The following is an 18,058-nucleotide window of genomic DNA, read 5'->3' as shown; positions in this document are numbered from 1 at the left end:
TTTTTCTGTTCATAATTTTCATGTTTCTAGTTGCAGTGTTTAATTTTCTGCTTAGAGAAGTTCCTTTAGCGTTTGTTACAAAGCTGGTTTTGCTTGTCTGCAGAGCTTTTCATTTCTCTGCCAAATCTGAATGAGAGTCTTGCTGGGTAGAGTATTTTGGTTGCAGCTTCTTGCTTTTTGTGACCTTAAATACCTCATCCACTCCCTTCTGGTCCGCACAGTTTCTCCTTGAAGATAAACTGATAACCTTATGAGATTTCCCAGTGTGTTACTTTATTGCTTTTCCCTTTTTGCTTTTAATATTCTCTCTCTTCGTTTTTTCAGTTTGATCACCATGAGTCCTGGCATGTTCCTCCTTGAGTTTATCCTGCCTGAGGCTCTGCACTTCCTGGACTTGGGTGACTGTTTCCTTTCCAGCGTTATGAAATTTTTCAGCTATCACCTCTTCAGATATTTTCTCAGGTCTTTCCTCTCTCCTTGTGGGCCCCACATAATGAGAATGTTGGCAGATTTAGTGTTGTCCCAGGCCTCTTAGATTGTCCTCATCTCATTCCTTTTTCTTTATTCCATGGCAGTGATTTTGAACATTTAGTCTTCCAGTTTATTTATTCACTCTGCTCAGTTATTCTGCTGTTTATTCCTTCTAGTGTGTTTTATTTAATTGAAGGTTAATTGCTTTATAAAATTGTGTTGGTTTCTGCCAAACACCGACATGAATCAGCCACAGGTGTACATATGTCTCCTCCCCACCAAACCTCCGTGCCACATCCCTCCCCATCCCACCCTCTAGGTTGACACAGAGCCCCAGTTTGCATTCCCTGAGGCATCCAGCACATCCCCGCTGGTTGGCTGTTCTACATGTGGTAAGTGTCCATGTTACTCTCTCCGTGCATCCCACCCTCTCCTTCCTGCCCCTACCGTGTCCATAAGTCTCTTCTCTGTGTCTGTGTTTCCATTGCTGCCCTGCAGATAACTTCATCAGTATAAACTTTCTAGATTCCATGTATTTGCATTAGTATATGATACTTGTTTTTGTCTCTCTGACTGACTTCATTCTGTATAACTGACTCTAGGTTCATCCACCTCCTCAGAACTGACTCAAATGCATTCCTTTTTAAGGATGAGTAACATTTGATTGTATACACGTATCACAGCGTCTTCATCCGTTCACCTGTCGATGGACATCTGGGTTGTTTCCATGATCTTGGTATTGTAAATAGAGCTGCGGTGAACATTGGGGCACATGTGTCTTTTTCAGTTTTGGTTTCCTCAGGGTATATGCCTGGGAGTGGCATTGCTGGATCATATGGTGGCTTTATTCTTAGTTTTTTTTAAGGAATCTCCATACCGTCTTCCATAGTGGCTGTATCAATTTACATTCCCACCAGCAGTGCAAGAGCATTCCCTTTCCTCCACACCCTCTTCAGCATTTATTGTTTGTAGACTTTTTGATGAGGGCCATTCTGACTGGTGTGAGGTGATAGCTCATTGTAGTTTTGATTTGCGTTTCTCTAACAATGAGCGATGTTGAGCAACTTTTCGTGTTTGTTAGCCATCTGGATGTCTTCTTTGGAGAAATGTGTATTTAGGTCTTTTTTCCACTTTTTGACTGGGTTGTTTGTTTTTCTGGCGTTGAGTTGTATGAGCTGCTTGTATACTTTGGAAATTAATCCTTTGTCAGTTGCTTCATTTGCTATTATTTTTCCTCTTCTGAGGGTTGTCTTTCACCTTGTTAATAGTTTCCTTTGCTGTGCAGAAACTTTTTAAGCTTAATGAGGCCCCCCTTGTTTACTTTTGTTTTTATTAATCTAGGAGGTGGGTCATAGAGGGCCTTGCCTTGATTTATGTCATCAGGTGTTCTGCCTGTTTTGCTCTGAGAGTTGTGTAGTTGCTGCTCTTACATTTGGTCTTTAATCCATTTTGAGTTTGTCTTTGTGTAGGTGTTAGGAGGTGATCTGGTTTCATCTTCTGCATGTATCTGTCCAGCTTTCCCACCACCGCTTATTGAAGAGGCTGTCTTTGCCTCTTGTATATCGTCTATTCTTGCCTCCTTTGTCAAAAATAAGGCATCCATAGGTGCCTGGGTTCCTTTCTGGGTTTTCTCTCTTGTTCCATTGGTCTGCATTTCTGTTTTTGTGCCAGTACCATACTGTCTTGATGACTGTGGCTTTGTAGTATAGTCTGAAGTCAGTCCCTGACTTCTGGGAGGTTGATTCCTCCAGCTCAATTCTTCTTTCTCAAGATTGGTTTGGCTATTCGGGGTCTTTTGTGTTTCCATGTAAATTATGAAATATTTTTGTTCTGGTTCTCTGAAAAATACCATTGGTAATTTGAGAGGCATCACATTGAATCTGTAGATTGCATTTGGTAATATAGTCATTTTCATAGTATTGATTCTTCCAGCCCAGAAATGTGGAATCTCTCTCCATCTGTGTATGTCATCTTTGATTTCTTTAATCAGTGTCATAACTTTCTGTATACAGTTCTTTTGTCTCCTTAGGTAAGTTTATTCCTAGACATTTAATTCCTTTTGTTGCATTGGTGAATGGGATTGATTCCTTAATTTCTGTGATTTTTCATGGTTAGTATATAGAAATGCAAGTGATTTCTGGGTATTGATTTTGTATCCTCTAACTTTGCTAGATTCACTGATGAGCTCTAGTAATTTTCTGATACCATCTCTAGGGTTTTCTCTACAGTGTCATGTCCTCTGCAAACAGTGAGGCTTTAATTCTTCTTTTCCAACCTGGATTCCTTTCATTTTCTTCTCTGACTGCCGAAGCTAGGACTTCCCAAAACGATGTAAAGTAATGGTGAAATTGTGCACCTTGTGTTGTTCCTGATCTCAGAGGGAATGCTTTCAGTTTTTCACCATTAAGAATAATGTTTGCTGTAGGCTTATCATATATGGCCTTTACTATGTTGAGGTAGGTTCCTTCTGTGCCCATTTTTTGAAGAGTTTTTATCATAAATGTGTGCTGAATTTTGTCAGAGGCTTTTTCTGCATCTATTGGGATTATCGTATCTTTCAATTTGTTATTATGGTGTATCACATCAATTTTGTGTATAGAATCCTTGCATCCTTCAGATAAACCCAAATTGATGATGGTGTATGAGGTTTGTAATGTGTTGTTGGAATCTGTCTGTTAGAATTTTGTTGAGGGGTTTTGCATTTGTGTTCATCGATACTGGCCCGTAACTTTGTGTTGTCTTTGTCCGACCTTCTAGTGTATTTTTCATTCCAGTTACTGTGTCGTACAGCTTTTTGTTGGTTAAATTTTCTAGGTCTCTGTTAAACGTGTTGTGTATTTTATTGGTCTATTCTTCCGTTCCTGAGATCTTGGACCATCTTGAGTACCATTACTCTGAATTCTTTTTCAGACACATTGCCTCTCTCTACCCCACTTGGTTATTTTTCTGGGGTTTCATCTTGTTCCTTTGTCTGAGACATATTTCTCTGCCATCTTATTTTTGCCCAACTTTCTGGGTTTGTGGTCTCCATTCCTCAAGGCAGAACTGTAATTCTTCTGGGTTCTGGTGTCTTCCCCGTGGAGGGTGAGGTTGGTTCCGGGACTTGTGCAGCCCTCCTGGTGGGAAGGGTTGGAGCCTGCCCGCTGGGGGCGCAGCTGGGTCTTGGCCCTGTGGTGGGAGGACTATGTCAAGGGGTGCGTTTGAGGCAGCTGTGGGCTCAGCACCGGCCTGCCGCCGGTGGGGCTGTCCTCTTGCCCATCATTTGGCCTGAGGTGTCCCCGCACTGGAACCCGCCGGCCGCTGGGCAGGCCAGGCCTCAGTGCAGACGGCGGCCTCTGGGGGCGTCTGCTCTGGCGGGCGTCCCCGGTCCCTCTGCCCCCAGTGTCCTTGTGCCCCCGAGACCCTCTCAAGCAGCCCATGGTCTGGGCCCCGCTCCCGTGCAGTCTGCTTTCACTGGGTCTCAGTGCGCGCGCGCCTCGTGTGCCTCCACGAGCGGAGTCTCTGGTCCCCCCAGTCCTGTGGACTCCTTGCAATCCAGCCCCGCTGGCCTCCAAAGCCAGATGCTCCGGGGGCGGCTCCTCCCAGCGCCAGACCCCCGGGCTGGGCAGCGGACGTGGGACTCTGGTTGTTGTGAGAGAATCTCTGTGGCATCGTCGTCCAGCGTGTGGGTCGGTGCCCCTCCCGCAGAAAGGTGTGGGGTTCGTTTGTTCTGTGGAAGCGCCCCTCCCACTGGTCACTGTGGCTGCTGCTTTGTCTTTGGAAGTGGAGTGTGTCTGTCAGGAGGCTCCAGTCCTCCAGCTGCTGGTTGTTCGCAGTTAGCTGTGACTCTGGCGCTTTCATGAGTGGAGGTGAGCCCGGGCCCCTTCTGCTCTGCGGACGTGTCTCCAGCCAGCTGACCCTTCAGTACCTGCCAGGCGCTGGGCCCCTGGCTGAACCGGTGGCCGCGACGCCAGGCGCCCACCGCGGCCTGTTAATCTCGCCTGGCGTGCCTCCCCGAGTGCTCTGAAAGCGGCTCCCGAGCCTGACCTCAGGCTGGGCAGGGAGGGCCGGGCTCCCCACCCCGCATTTCCTTCTCAGGCAGCCCTGCGCAGCAGGTCTCCCTGGGTGGCCCCTCCTGTGCACGGCGGCCTCATCACAGCGCAGCCCCCGTGGTTAGACGCTCCGGTCAGGACCTGCCCCCGATGGCCAGACAGACAGTGCAGAGAACGAGATGGTGAACGGGTGTTTTCTTTGCCAAAACACTTAGAAATTGCCAGATTCCATACGCCCCTTGCAGGGGGTTAGCAGGTGGAGAGGTTCCTCGATAAGTGAGTGAATGTTCGCTCGTCACCACCGTGTGGCTGCGTTGCCTGGTGCTGAGGGGACAGCAGGACATTCCCCATCTAAGGGTTCGCACTGTCACGCGGCAGTGATGGCCCCCGCCCCGAGCCAGCCAGCGCCACAGGGAGAAGCTGGGCGGGCCTCCTGCGGCTCAGGACGGGTGGAGGGAGCTGTGGGGGCGCAGGTCCAGGCTGCCGGGTCTGGGGGGTCTGGCCGGGAGGGCCGCGCGTGCTCACGCGGGGCAGGCGCATCCCGCTGTGTTCCCTGGGTGTGTGCTGTCCGTTGTCTGTGACCCTGTGTCGCTGCCCAAACTGAGCCCCTGAGGACAGTCTCGTCGCGCAGCCCCTGCTGTCGGGAGCTCATGGTGGGGCTCTCGGGGTGGGGGGGTGGCCATGGGTACTTGGGGGGCTGCCTCATCTGCAGGCCTGAGCAGGGCGGCCAATGCTTCCAGGCCGGCTCATCACACTTGCCTGGAGGCTGCGGCTGCTGCTGAGCAGAGGGCTGGGCTGCTGGGGACCCGGCAGCCGTCTCCCATGGCCTTGTCACAGGCTGGCCGTCCCCTGCGCCCCATCTCAGGGGCAGGGCACGGGCTGCGCCCCCTTTGCAGGCAGGCTCACATTCCACTCCCCAGAGGAGGAGCCACATAGAGTGGATTCAAACAGCCACGTGTGTTACACCTCAGCTTTTAAACAGTTTTATTTCATGTTTCAAAAACAATGGGGTGAAGTGGTATAAAATGGTAGTTTTAGGACGAGTGTTCCCTGCTCCCCGAGGCAGCGACGGTGCGTTGAGCCCCAGGTAGAGGATCGGCCGCCGGCAGACCTGCGTGGAGGGTCTCAGGCACAGCCGGTGTGGACACCTGGCAGGGCCGGGGAAGGTGGAGTCCGGGGTCTGGGGGCCCGCGGCACTGGGACGACTGCGGCCGGAGTCTGCACGCGGCTCTGCCCTGCCCTGCCCACCCGCGGGGCAGAGGAGGGGCGCGGACAGGCCGCCTGCCCGCCCCCAGGGCCCTGCTTGGCGCCCTGAGGAGGGCCAGAGCCCCTGCCACGAGGAGGGCTGGCCTCGCCCGCCTGTGAGCGCTGTGCCCCCGCCAGGCCACTGGTCCACAGGGGCTCTCAGACGAGGGGTGCCCACCCCAAGAAGGGCTTGGGTCTGCCGCCGGGGCTGTCGTGGGACGAGCCAGAGCCCCGGGCTGTGTCTCCGGGGCCCACGCCCTCCCCCGGCCCCCGCGTTCTCCCCTCCCAACGCCCGCTCTACTTGGTCAGTGGTGTTGGACTCTCCGGGGAGAGAGGCCACAGGACAGAGTGGAATTGCTTCATCAGAACCGCTTGTCGTCTGGCCTGAGGAGCGAGGCCCTGCAGGGTGGAACGGGCCCGGGACGCTGCGTCTGAGCGTGGGTTTCGGGGGAGCCTTGGGCGCCTTGCAGACCCTGGGGGGCTCTTGTGCGCAGGAAGCTGCAGAGGCTGATCTGGTGCCTGTTGGTCCCACCGGAAGCGAGGGTAGAGGCCCCACGCCGTGAGCCTCTGTGGACTCAGGGACGCAGGTCCCCTCCTGCCGGGCACCGCCTGGCTTGTGCCCTCGGCCCACGCCTCGTCTCCTGGGGCTTCCTAGGGAGCGAAGGCCCGTCCCGTGACGTCCGGGCCCCTCCACGCTCTGACAGCAGGGCAGCTGCTGGCCTCAGTGGGAACGCCGTCTGAGCAAGCCCCTCCGGTGGTGTGACGGGGGCGCCATGCTCTGACTCAGGGCCACCGCTCCCGGGGGGGCCGGTCAGCACAGAGGGCCCCGCCGGCTGGGGGCGTGAGGCCAGCTCCCCAGAGGCGACCGGGTGCTGGGGGTCTGGGGGCGGAGGCTGAGCGCCCGGGACCCACATGCCCCAGGACTGGCTGGTGGCTGCAGGCCGGGGTGGCGGTGGTGCCTGCCTCTGGCAGATACTGCAGTTCAGTCCTTCACAGACAGCGCGGTGCCCTGACCGGAGGTGGAGTGACCTTGGCCAGCGGGGCTGCTTCTCCAGGAGACCCCGCCAGGCCTCCAGCTGAGCCCCTCCCCGCCGTGGGGCTGCCCTGCTCCCCCCGCTGCGCCCAGCCCTTCGCTGGCTCAGCCTGCCCCCTGGGGTCACGGTCTCGGGGCGGGGGTGCTCGGGGCGTCCCCCGGGTGGGGGGCCAGCTCAGTCCAGCCTTCCTGAGCCCAGAGCCCCTGGTCTGTAAGAAGCGTCGTCAGCCCGCCAGCTCCTCTGCTAGCATAAATGGAGAGCATGTGGAGCGCTGGCTTTGCGCTGGGCGCTTACAGTGTAAATCTTGGCCTTTTTTTGGTAGACTAAGCTCTTCAAAAAAAAATTGACTCTTCTTCCTCTTTCATCCCCAGCACCTGGCGCAGTGCCTGGGATATAAGTAGGTACTCAGTGAATGTTTACTTGAGTCAAATGAATCACTTTTAGCATAAACAGATATTTCTCAAAATTTCTTGTGTCCTATTTATTATTCCCTAAATAAGGTTTTGCCCTTGTTTTGACGTGTGTGGTCTTTTGGAGGAAGAGCTGGAGCAGCGATGGCACCCAAGGCGGGTGGGGTGGGGGGCTCATCCGCCCCAGAGCCCTTGGAACCTTCCTGGGATTCCCTCCCTGGGTCCCCAGGGAGGCCGTCAGGCCAGGCCTGTGTCGATGATCCAGCCGTGGTGGTTTCCTCCCAGATTCTCAGAATCTGCACCAGGTACACCCCAGAGCAAGACACTATGACGTTTTCGGACGGCCTGACCCTGAATCGAACCCAGATGCACAACGCCGGCTTTGGCCCTTTGACTGACCTGGTGTTCACCTTCGCCGGCCAGCTCCTGCCGCTGGAGATGGACGACGCGGAGACCGGCCTTCTCAGCGCCATCTGCCTGATCTGTGGAGGTACCACCGCCCAGAACACCCTCGTGAGAGTCCGTGGAGAGCAGCTCACACTTGTAAATTATGGGAGACTCTTCATCTCCACTTTGGAGTTGTTTTGCATGGAAAAGGACATGTGGATAAAATCAGGCATGCATGCTTAGAGTTCGTTGCATTTTTCCGTATTATAAGTTAAAGGCATTTGGGGTTTTCCTGCTCTGAAATACCAAAATGCTACTTCTGCATTGCCACAGCTGCTGTTTAAAAGGTAGGATCAGACCATCGTAAAGTGAACTGCCTGGGGACATTCTTAGGATGAGTCAGGGAGCCTGCTGGTGCTGTTTGCCGAGGCGGGGGCTGGGAATTGTAGTCCCGGCGTTGGCCCCCACCTCTGGAGGGCTGGTGTGAAGCCAGGTTCTGTTTGGTGGTGACACCCTCACTGGCCCCCCAGGAGCCCGAAACAGGGTGGTTAAGGAGCTACTGCCTTTAACTGGGGGCTGGTTTACCTGCATTTTAACCATCTGGGTCAGGGCTCCTCTAATTCAGTTCAGTAGTGACACCTCCTGGTCACGAGAAGTAATTCTCTGCTGGGGATAAAAGCCACCAGCCTTCCAAATGTGGTTTGACCAACAGGGCAGTCGTTTTCAAGTATCACAGCTCACAGCAGTGGCATCTGTGTGCTCAGTCACGTCCATCTCTTGTGACCCCTTGAACTCTATCCTGCCAGGCTCCTCCTCTATGGGATTCTCCAGGCAAGAATCCTGGAGTGGGTTGCCTTCCTCCTCCAGGGGATCTTCCCGACCCAGGGATGGAACCCGTGTTTCCTGCATTGGCAGGCGGGTGCTTTACCACTGAGCGACCTGGAAAGCCCAGAACAGCCGCACACACCTTCAAATGTGTTTATGGGATTGAATCTCAAGATTAATGTGAGGAGGCGGGGGCGTGGGCAGGACTCGCCAGAGTACAGAGCTCATTCTGTTCTGACCTCAATTATTTAATACCTTGTTTCTGGAATCCAGATCGTCAGGACCTTGAGGAACCAACAAAAGTAGATAAGCTACAAGAACCACTGCTGGAAGCACTAAAAATTTACATCAGAAAGAGACGGCCCAGCAAGCCTCACATGTTCCCAAAGATCCTGATGAAGATCACAGACCTCCGCAGCATCAGCGCGAAAGGTGCGTCCCGACTGCCGCACCCCCCCGCCAGGTGGGCTGGCCGTCCTGACCGACTGCTGCACGTGGCGTTTTTAGAAACCCTGGGTTTTAATGCGGGGCGTTTGACAGTGGGTGCCTGTTACCATTTTGGAATTCATTTCTCACTGACAAAAAGAAGTAGGGTGCCTCCTCTTAAACCTCATACCTTAGCCCACGCAGTGATCTTAGCAGATTATGAGAATAGCTTTACAGTTTCGTGTGATTTAAGAGATTAGAAAAAGCATCTCCAAGAGAACATACTGAATCCCGGATGGCTGGCTTTGTCATTTTCTCGTTGCGTACGTGTCATTCCAGCTTTCCACACACTCTTTGGTTAATGCCAGTTTTTCCTGATCACCCAAACCTCAAGAGAAAACGAGCGGTGCCCCAGGCGCCCGTTGCGTCCCCTCCCCACAGGCAGCTTTGCTTGTGCACCTCTAAGAAAGGGGAGTTTTCTTCCCAGAGAGGTTGTTCCTGTTCTTGCCTAGTGATTTCCAGTTTGCACGGCCACTGGGGCAGTTACAGAAGTGCGTGGAGCCACAAGCCGGCTGCGGGCCAGAGCAGAGCCCTCCTGCGCGAGGGCAGGTGGGCCGCGTCCCTGGGCGGACCCGCGGCTTCCCCTTCCCCAGGACCGCTGAGCAGGGGACTAGGTCACGGTTCAAGGTGCTTCCCCTTCCCCGAGGACCGCTGAGCAGGGGGTCAGGTCACGGTTCAAGGTGCTTAGAGGCACAGCACTCGTGTTTGACGGAGAGTTTGCGCTCCCGAGCCCCTTCTCAGAGGCCTGGGAGGACATGTAGTGCCGACCACTGGCGTCATGAGGGCTCTGACCTCACAGCAGTGACACTGCTGCGCTCACCCAGCAGTGCTCACGGGATGGGAGTCCTGTGACCCACGTCGTCCACACGGGGGGCTTGGGCACTTGCAGTGTGGTCGGTGCCACTGAGGCAGTGTTCTGAGTGGCAGGCAGTGTGACGGATTTTACCCGGGCCTCCTGCGTTGCAGGCAGATTCTTTGTCGCCTGAGCCCCCAGCGAAGCCCTTCAGTATTGAGGAGCCGCAGGTAGCCAGCGGCGGGGCTGCTGGCGTCCCCTGGGGCCCCTCGGGTCCTCCGCCTCTCCTGGGGCACTGCCGTCTTTTTGGTCTTTTCAAGAGACACTTCCTGGTCTTGCGTCAGGAGTTTCTCTGTCAGTGATGCTGAGTGAACACATACCAGGACTGTTTCCCAGAACTGGCCGAGTGGTGGAGTCGATCACATGTCCCGTCCTCCCGTCTCCGCTGCTGCCCACGGCGGGAGCAGGGGTGTCAGCGCCGTCCCAAGCGCAGGCCCCGGCGCCCCGAGCTCCCCCACCATGAGGGGGTGAGAGCAGACTCGGGTATCCCTGTCTACCGGATTCTGTTCTCTTTCTAAAAGGTGCAGAGCGTGTAATTACCTTGAAGATGGAAATCCCTGGTTCGATGCCGCCGCTCATTCAGGAAATGCTGGAGAACTCTGAAGGGCACGAGCCCTTGACCCCCAGCTCGGGCGGACACACGGCGGAGCCCAGCCCCAGCGTCTCCCCCAGCTCGGTGGAGCACAGTGGCGTCGGCCAGTCCCCGCTGCTGCAGTGAGACACGTTCTGGCTACTCCAACATTCCCCAGAACCTTCACTCCTGGGATTTAAAATGCAAGAAACATTTTTACTGCTGCTTAGTTTTTGGACTGAAAATATATTAAAACTCAAGAAGGACCAAGAAGTTTTCGTATGTATCAATATATACCCCTCACTGTCTAACTTACCTAGAAGTACAAACTTTTTAAATTCTAAAAATCAGCCATTTCATGCAACCCCAAACTAGTTAAAAGCTTCTATTTTCCTCTTTGAACACTCAAGATTGCATGGCAAAGACCCAGTCAACACGATTCACCCGGGTCATGTTTCCGAAGACTCTGTACATACAGCAGTGTATCTGCGGCTCTCCTCTCATGTCCCACACTCCAGGTCACCAAGGCCCGCGGTCGTGGAGCAGATTACTGTGCGTGTCCAGTTAAGAGAGGGTCAAAAGGATAAGTGTTTTGCTTTCACAGATCAAGACATCCAGGTAAGGAAGCGGAGTGTTGTAGTGTGACGAGATAAGGCTAAAGATGCTCTGATTCGGTTAGTGTAGACGCTTGTCCTTGCTCTTCGGATGCTCTCAACCCGCGCCTTTTATTTCCTGTCGCCCAGTAAATGTATACAGATTCACTGCACTAGCAGGAGAGAGTTCTCTATCAGTGTAACTGCCAGCTCGGTTATCAGACGTCATTTGTTCAGTTGTTGATGTCACTTTAAATTAAAAGTGGTTTAGTACTTGTTCAATGACGTAACTACACAATTTTTTACAGTGATAGCCTCCAAGGCAGCAGCACTGTCCAGTGTTAATAGGTTTTTGTTTACCTGTTCACGAGCCATTACGGAGGTTTCATGGGATGGCGATGGGCTGGTCTGCCACCTGTACCAGGCAACTCTGTGTCCTGAGAGGTAGGGGCTGATTCCCCCCAAAGTCATGGGCAGAGGGGCTGCATCCTCGGGCCTGGTTCAGTCACTCTGAAGTGGGGTGGCATGGTTAACAGATACAAGTGTCAGCTTCTTAGTTCTCATTTACGCACTAGTGGATTTTTTTTATATATTAGCAGGTCTGTGATGTGCTCTCACTGGCTGTTTGTACATTGAGATCGTTTAACAGTGCTTTCTATGTTCATATACTGTTTACCTTTTTCCATGGAGTCTCCTGGCAAAGAATAAAATATATTTATTTTAAAGGTGTATGGGAGCTTTTACTGCACGTTCATCTTTAGTTAAAGAGACGGAGAACACAGTTCCATTTTTAATGTTTAAATTTCATTTCAAAAAGCAGGTCTGTAGTCTGCAATCATGACAATTAAAATCTGTGCTAATGCACAAGTCTATAACAATTCTACAAGCCAATCAGACAGTACATGACATTTCAATGAGTAAAAAAGAGCATAAAACTGTATGTGTAAGAACAAAATGTTAAAAGGCCTACCACAATAATAAAAAACCATCAATTACATCATCACATTAAAATAAGCCAGATGTACAAAAGTCTGAGACAGAAAAGACAAAAAGGACAACACAAGTTATCTTCTGAGAACTGTTTCTGTGCTCGGTGGGCACTTAATTAAACATCGCAAAATCGACATCTTCCTCGTCAGAGTCTGCAAAATATTTTACTTCTTTCCTTGCCCGGCCAGTCCGCGGCAGCGACGGTGGCTCGGTGGTGAGGTCTGAGGGGAAGAGGTCCACATCTGAGTCCTCATCAAAAGAGGTTTTCTTCGGCTTCTGGGGTTAAAAAAAAAAAAGTTAAAACACCAAAGTTAAAGAAAAGGACTAGTTATTCCTTCACTTATTTTGAGACATACTGAAAATAATTGTTCTTGTAAGATCAGAACTATAATGCTAAGTAACTTAAGTGTGAGGCCCATTACCTAATTCTCTATAATAGTAATACTTACACCATTACTTCTTTCTAAACTTATGTTACCCAGCAACTATGCTCAACTATGCACAGAAAAGTAAAAATTCAACTTACTGCTAAGTACCTATCAATTCATGAGAAGAAAACAAGACTATTCACAGTAGGTTGTACACAAGGTAAGTATTTATAAACATGCAGAGAATGGTCACCAGGAAGGACCCCAGTCCCAGCAGACAACTGGGTGGAAAGGGTCAATGTAAAGAGACCACCACACAGCTAACAGCATCTGTTTGTATTTTTAAGTTTTAAAAGGAAGACACAGAAAAGGGGGGGCATTTGATGTTATTAATTTACCTAAAAGAGATAGTGTACTTCTGGAGAAGCATCAGGCTAATTGGGAAAATTATCCACAAAGGAGTTCAAGTTAGAAAATCAAATTGGTCCTTGTCAAATCAATTTGCAAAAAAGAAATAATGTTTATTCAATCTGAAAATATTTCAGTTAAGGAAGCATGTAACTTCTGCCGCTGGAGGAAGTGGAGTACTCTTAAGTAGGCTACTTTATGCGACACTTGTATCCAAGAGATGGTCCTGATTATATAAATTTTATACCTGGATAACTTTTTAACCATAAACAAGCCCCCTATGGATAAGAGATGCTGGGTTAAAGCTGTAATGAGACATTCTAGTAATAAGCAAACTAAGCCAGATACACATCATCTTAAAACCATACATTAAAAGATGCTCCTATTACCTTGCTTGGTGGTTTGGAGGTTTTCCTGCCAGGATTGTAATCACCTTCGTTTTCAGAGCCAGATGCTTTCCTTTTCTTTGCCCCTCGGCCTTTACCTTAAAATGATACAAAGCAGTTTTTTCTCCCAAAGTTAAGTGCAGGATAAAAAGATAACCACCAGAACACACTTTCCTTCTTGGGCGTGCCCAACTGGCCCTGCAACCCTGATCTCAGTGTGACTGACATAGAAAAAGTCTGTCAGCATCACTTGAGTCACGCCAACCCCAGAACCTAAGGTATTTCACAAACACAGTTAAACTAGTGGGGACGTCCTAGTGACAGATTTTAATAACCAAGCCCCTAATACATAAAACATCTGCACATCCCATGGTACCTGGGCCTGAAACAAAAATCTTGGTATGTAGTACTAAAAATTAGTTCCTAATTTGCCACAGACTAGTACTTTTAAAAATATAATATGAATCCCTAGGAAAGTAATATATGTGGTTTAAATGCTTACTCTAAATTTTACTTATCACACTAGTAACAACCAGTGCATATCCCATTTTAAGCAGCACAATCCTAAAGTAAATCACCCCAGCATTAGTCATGAGAGCACCTGTCAAATCTCCACATTCCTTCTCAGATTCAAATCACCCCCCTGTAGCCTAGTTTTTTTGTCTACCTCATTCTCATTGGAGGAAGAAGGGGAAAAGGTAAAACATGAATGGTTATCAAATGTTCCTACAGTGAAGCCAGAGATAGAAAATAGAACTAAATGGCAACTCTAAATGTGTTAAAGTTCAGGAGCTATGGCTAGATTGTATGGTAAGAAAAGATAGCTATGTGGCCTTGGGATGTCACATTTGATCAGATGAGTCAGTAAGATGGCACTGTTTGAAGCCATGCACGTGAACAGGTCCACCTCCCAAGTCCCTGTTTTCTCCCTTGGGGCCATGTAGGTCTCTCTATCTCCTTACCCCAACCACCACTTGAAGAAATAGACACGCTGACGGCAGTATCTTATCAGGTGGTGAAAGACGGAACCGCTACCGTTAGAGAAACCACGTCTTCCATAGAAAGCACCCCTGAGACCCGCAGACCACGGGGAGAGGAACTGGTGCTGTGCCCAGGAGGGGCCCCGAGGGCAGCTGTTTCCACTCCCAGACGAGGACGAGGCTCTGCCTGCCAGTCCTGGCTCCAGCTTCCTACAAGGAGTCCCACACTTTAAGAGGAGCCCTCACTGCCTTTTAAGGAATGACTTCCAGTGAGTCCCCTGCAGGGGGTCTTTGACCCATTCTCTGGTTGCAAAAGAGGTCTTTGTTTCACAAATCAGGAAATTGAGACTCAAACTGGACCAAACTGCTATATACCTCCTTCAGTTCAGTTCCATTCATTTGAGGATTCTAATTGAGCACTGATTCTTAGAACATTGTTTATGGAAGAGTAAAGCGACTTAAAACAGGTACCCAGTCTTTCTAACCTCAATGAGTAGAAGAAACGAATGCTTTGCACATGGAATGTGCCGAGATCGTCACACAAAGGTAATCCTCACCTTTTGGTGCTGTTTTCTTTGGAACGCCGAATTCAGAATCCGAGTCAGAGTTCACAGTCTCTACTTTCTTCTGTTTGGGGGCCCTCTTGGGCTTAGAGGCTGTATCTAAAGATGGTTTTCCTATTAAGCAAATGTCCATTTCACAGATCAATGTAATATACTTACCAACAACCCAAGCTGAATCGAATCCCGTAATGATGGGATTTCTTACTGCTGACATGGAAATGAGTGGCCTTGCATAGTAACCATGGTCTCTCTCATCTGGTGCCAGCGTAAGGCAAATAACTGCTCACAGGTGACAAAATGCTTTTCATTATATGTAACTTGCCTTTTGATAATTCAAGTGATGTTTTAAACAAGGGCCATTAAAGTGAGTGAGTGAGGGCGAGAGTAGGTCACTCCTGATCCTCCTGAGCCGTTGCCTCGGAGCAGGCGGGTGTTGGCTGTGCTGGCTGTGCTGGCCTTAAGTTAACACTGAACTCTTAACTTGTTAGGTTTCACAGGAGTGAACAGCTTGATGAAGGAAACCGGCTGATCACTGGAAGAGGCAATGGCTCCAAGTGTTCAGGGTGGCTCTCAGGTGTTCCCATCAAGATAAGATGCTTGCAGGGAAGTCTGAGCACCCCAGAAGCCCCCCTGACCCTCACGCACACTGCAGTTAGGGCTGTCTGGGAGGCGATGTGTGAGGGCAGCTGGGAACGGGTCGGGTGTAGAGCTTGGCATCACTGAACGCTTCACCACACGAGAAATCTGAGAGCCGGTATGAAACCAGAGTGAGCTAGCCTGAGGGCAAGAGCCCTGAGACAAACCAGCTTCCCTCAGTCACTGGTGAAGAGGCGGGTACAGCCGCGCGGAGGAGAGTCCGCCCGTGAAGACAGACAAAGGCATGCGGGCGAGAGGCCCGTTAGCCAAACGATTTCTCACCACGGCCCTCGTGTATGCAGAGGAAGCAGGGCCTTCCCTTGCTTTTCTGCTCCTCTAATAGCTATGTATCTACAGTGGTGATCTGTGTGCCGCCTTTTTCAGATGTTAAAGGGGCATTCCAGACTGTTTACTGACTTGCTGGGTGAGTAGACACGGAGCACTAACACTGACCCCCGAGGGGTGTGCCTTAGTGCTAGTGACAGATTCAGGACTCAACTCAAATCAGCCTGTTGATAAACAACCTAAGGCTATGGAAAAGAAAGAAGCCACCCAACTCAAAAAAGGGCCCAGGAACGACCAGTGGCTCCACGGCATGAGTGCAGGCAGGCCCCACACAGAAAGAAGCCACCCAACTCAAAAAAGGACCCAGGAACGGCCAGTGGCTCCACGGCATGAGTGCAGGCAGGCCCCACACAGCACGACCAGCTGCGCTAGGGACAAAAGCTCACTACAGGACACCTGTACCAGAAAGCTGTCTTTTGATATCAGTACATGGGATTATTTTATAAGAGCTTTAAAATGAGATCTTACAGACATTTTAATAATTACCTCAATAGTTAAGTAAACCAGAGGGATTTTCAGTATATACATTTATACTTTATAGCTATTTTCTATTGAAATGCTAGTGCAATTAGTTTCAAATTGTATTAAATTTCCTTTAAAATCAACTATATACGGTTTATGCGATGCTTAACAAAAATAAGTACATACCCTTTTTAGCAGCTACTGTTTTACTTGGAACTTTTTCTGTTTGCTTCAGACCAAATGATGGTGAAAATACAGAAGCAGAATCTTCTTCATTACTGTCAAATTTAGCTGAATCTAAAAATTAGTTATTTTTTTCAGTAAAGACATTCTATAAGGAACACTAAGTAGTTAAACTTTATTTTTATTGATGACATCTCTAGCTAGATAATAAATCTTTATATGTTTCTATTTTGTGATCATATAGTCCACAATACACAAACAGCGGAAATAAAAATATTACAGTGTTGTATTTCAAAACTGTTAACCCTGTAAAACCACATAGAAATGCACAGAGTAATAAAAATTCTTAATACTCCCAAATGCTAATCATTTAAAACTGATCAATTCAAAAATACTGATTTTAAATGAGGTATTTAATAAAAGTTCTCACTGTGATTATTTTAGTATATACACAGCTAATCATGTCATGAATATCAATAACAACATTCAGCAATTTTACATCATTAAAGTTTAATTTAAAAGGCAAGTAGGTACCTTCTTTTTACAGTGTAAAAAGAGTGTAAAAAAAGTTTACTTTTACACTCAATTTAGTCAGTTTTTCCCTCCATCTTTCCTTTCCTCAAACCAAAAAGGTACTCAAAATGGCAACTTGCATGTGAGTGAGGCTTTTACATGGCTGTTCTGACAGGCTTTCAAAAATGCATTATCTATACATACCTTAGAACATGTACCAGATCTGTGTATGTCTGTCTACATGTATGACATCACCAGATGGTCAATACTGAAATCAGATTGATGATACTCTCTGCAACAGAAGCAGTAGCTCTACATCCACAAAAAGAAGACCTGGAGCTGACTGTGGCTCAGATCATCAGCTCCTTATCGCAAAATTCAGGCTCAAACTGAAGAAAGCAGGGCAAACCACTAGGCCATTCAAGTAGGACCTAAATCTAATCTCTTACGATTATATAGGAGGTGACAGATACACACAAGGGCTTAGGCCTGGTAGAGTGCCTGAAGAACGTGGAGGCTCGTGGCCCTGTACAGGAGGCAGTGACCAACACCATCCGGCCAGGTGGCTGGCTGAGCAGGCCTCACAAACAGAAGGCGAGGGGGAGAGGGAAAGGCACCCGGCTGAGTGAAGAGTTCCAGAGAACAGCAAAGACAGCTAAGAAAGGCTTAAGTGAACAGTGCAAAGACAGAGAGGAAAACCAGAGAATGTGAAACAGACTAGAGATCTCTTCAAGAAAACTGGAGATATCAAGGGGACATTCCATACAAGGACGGGCATGATAAAGGACAGAAACGGTAAGGATCTAACAGAACAGACTAAGAAGAGGTAGCAAGAATACACAGAAGAACTATACAAAAAATGACCCTTAATGACCCAGATAACTGCCATGGTGTGTGGTCTCTCACCTAGGACCAGGCATCCTGGAGTGTGAAGTCAAGTGCCCCTTAGGAAGCATTACTATAAACAAAGCTAGTGGAGGTGATGGAACTCCAGGGGAGCTATTTAAAATCCTAAATGATAATGCCATTAACGTGCTGCACTCAGTATGTCAGCAAATTTGGGAAACTCAGCAGTGGCCACAGAACTGGAAAAGGTCAGTTTTCATTTCAATGCCAAAGAAGGGCAGTGCCAAAGAAAGTTCAAACTACCACACAATTTCACTCATTTCACATGCTAACAAAGTTATGCTCAAAGTCCTTCAAGTTAGGCTTCAGCAATATATGAACCAAGAACTTCTAGATATACAAGCTGAATTTAGAAAAGGCAGAGGAACCAGAGATCAAATTGCCAATGTTCGTTGGCTCATAGAGAAAGCAA

General features: G+C 49.3%; 2 protein-coding genes across 50 annotated transcripts in view; one reads left to right on the top strand and one right to left on the bottom strand.

Moving 5' to 3' along the window:
- The window catches only part of RARB (retinoic acid receptor beta), a 592,139-nt gene extending 580,508 nt beyond the window's left edge, over positions 1-11,631 (top strand). For 21 of the 42 annotated variants that reach the window (XR_015156376.1, XM_086380780.1, XM_086380778.1 and 18 more), the window contains 3 exons: positions 7,477-7,807; positions 8,677-8,835; positions 10,264-11,631. Coding sequence is in view for 38 of the 42 variants with exons in the window: in XM_086380780.1 (XP_086236906.1) it covers positions 7,477-7,807; positions 8,677-8,835; positions 10,264-10,460 (687 nt within the window). In the remaining 4 variants the exon portion in view is untranslated. Of the gene's footprint in view, positions 1-47; positions 463-790; positions 864-7,476; positions 7,808-8,676; positions 8,867-10,263 lie in introns of those variants that run through there. The other 21 variants (XR_015156377.1, XR_015156374.1, XM_086380789.1 and 18 more) reach the window with 8 other exon arrangements.
- Positions 11,632-11,683: 52 nt separating this feature from the next.
- The window catches only part of TOP2B (DNA topoisomerase II beta), a 94,626-nt gene continuing 88,251 nt past the window's right edge, over positions 11,684-18,058 (bottom strand). For 5 of the 8 annotated variants that reach the window (XR_015156371.1, XM_086380773.1, XM_086380774.1 and 2 more), the window contains 4 exons: positions 16,231-16,341; positions 14,596-14,715; positions 13,062-13,156; positions 11,684-12,172 (listed from right to left, as the gene is read on the bottom strand). Coding sequence is in view for 6 of the 8 variants with exons in the window: in XM_086380773.1 (XP_086236899.1) it covers positions 12,008-12,172; positions 13,062-13,156; positions 14,596-14,715; positions 16,231-16,341 (491 nt within the window). In the remaining 2 variants the exon portion in view is untranslated. The remainder of the gene's footprint in view (positions 12,173-13,061; positions 13,157-14,595; positions 14,716-16,230; positions 16,342-18,058) is intronic. The other 3 variants (XR_015156372.1, XM_086380771.1, XM_086380772.1) reach the window with 1 other exon arrangement.

Source organism: Bos grunniens, chromosome 27 (assembly GCF_055505025.1).
Source record: "Bos grunniens cultivar Pamir isolate PY7600 chromosome 27, Bosgru_T2T1.0, whole genome shotgun sequence".
In the NCBI taxonomy this organism is placed as follows: Eukaryota; Metazoa; Chordata; class Mammalia; order Artiodactyla; family Bovidae; genus Bos; species Bos grunniens.
This window is presented reverse-complemented; position numbering and strand designations above follow the sequence as displayed.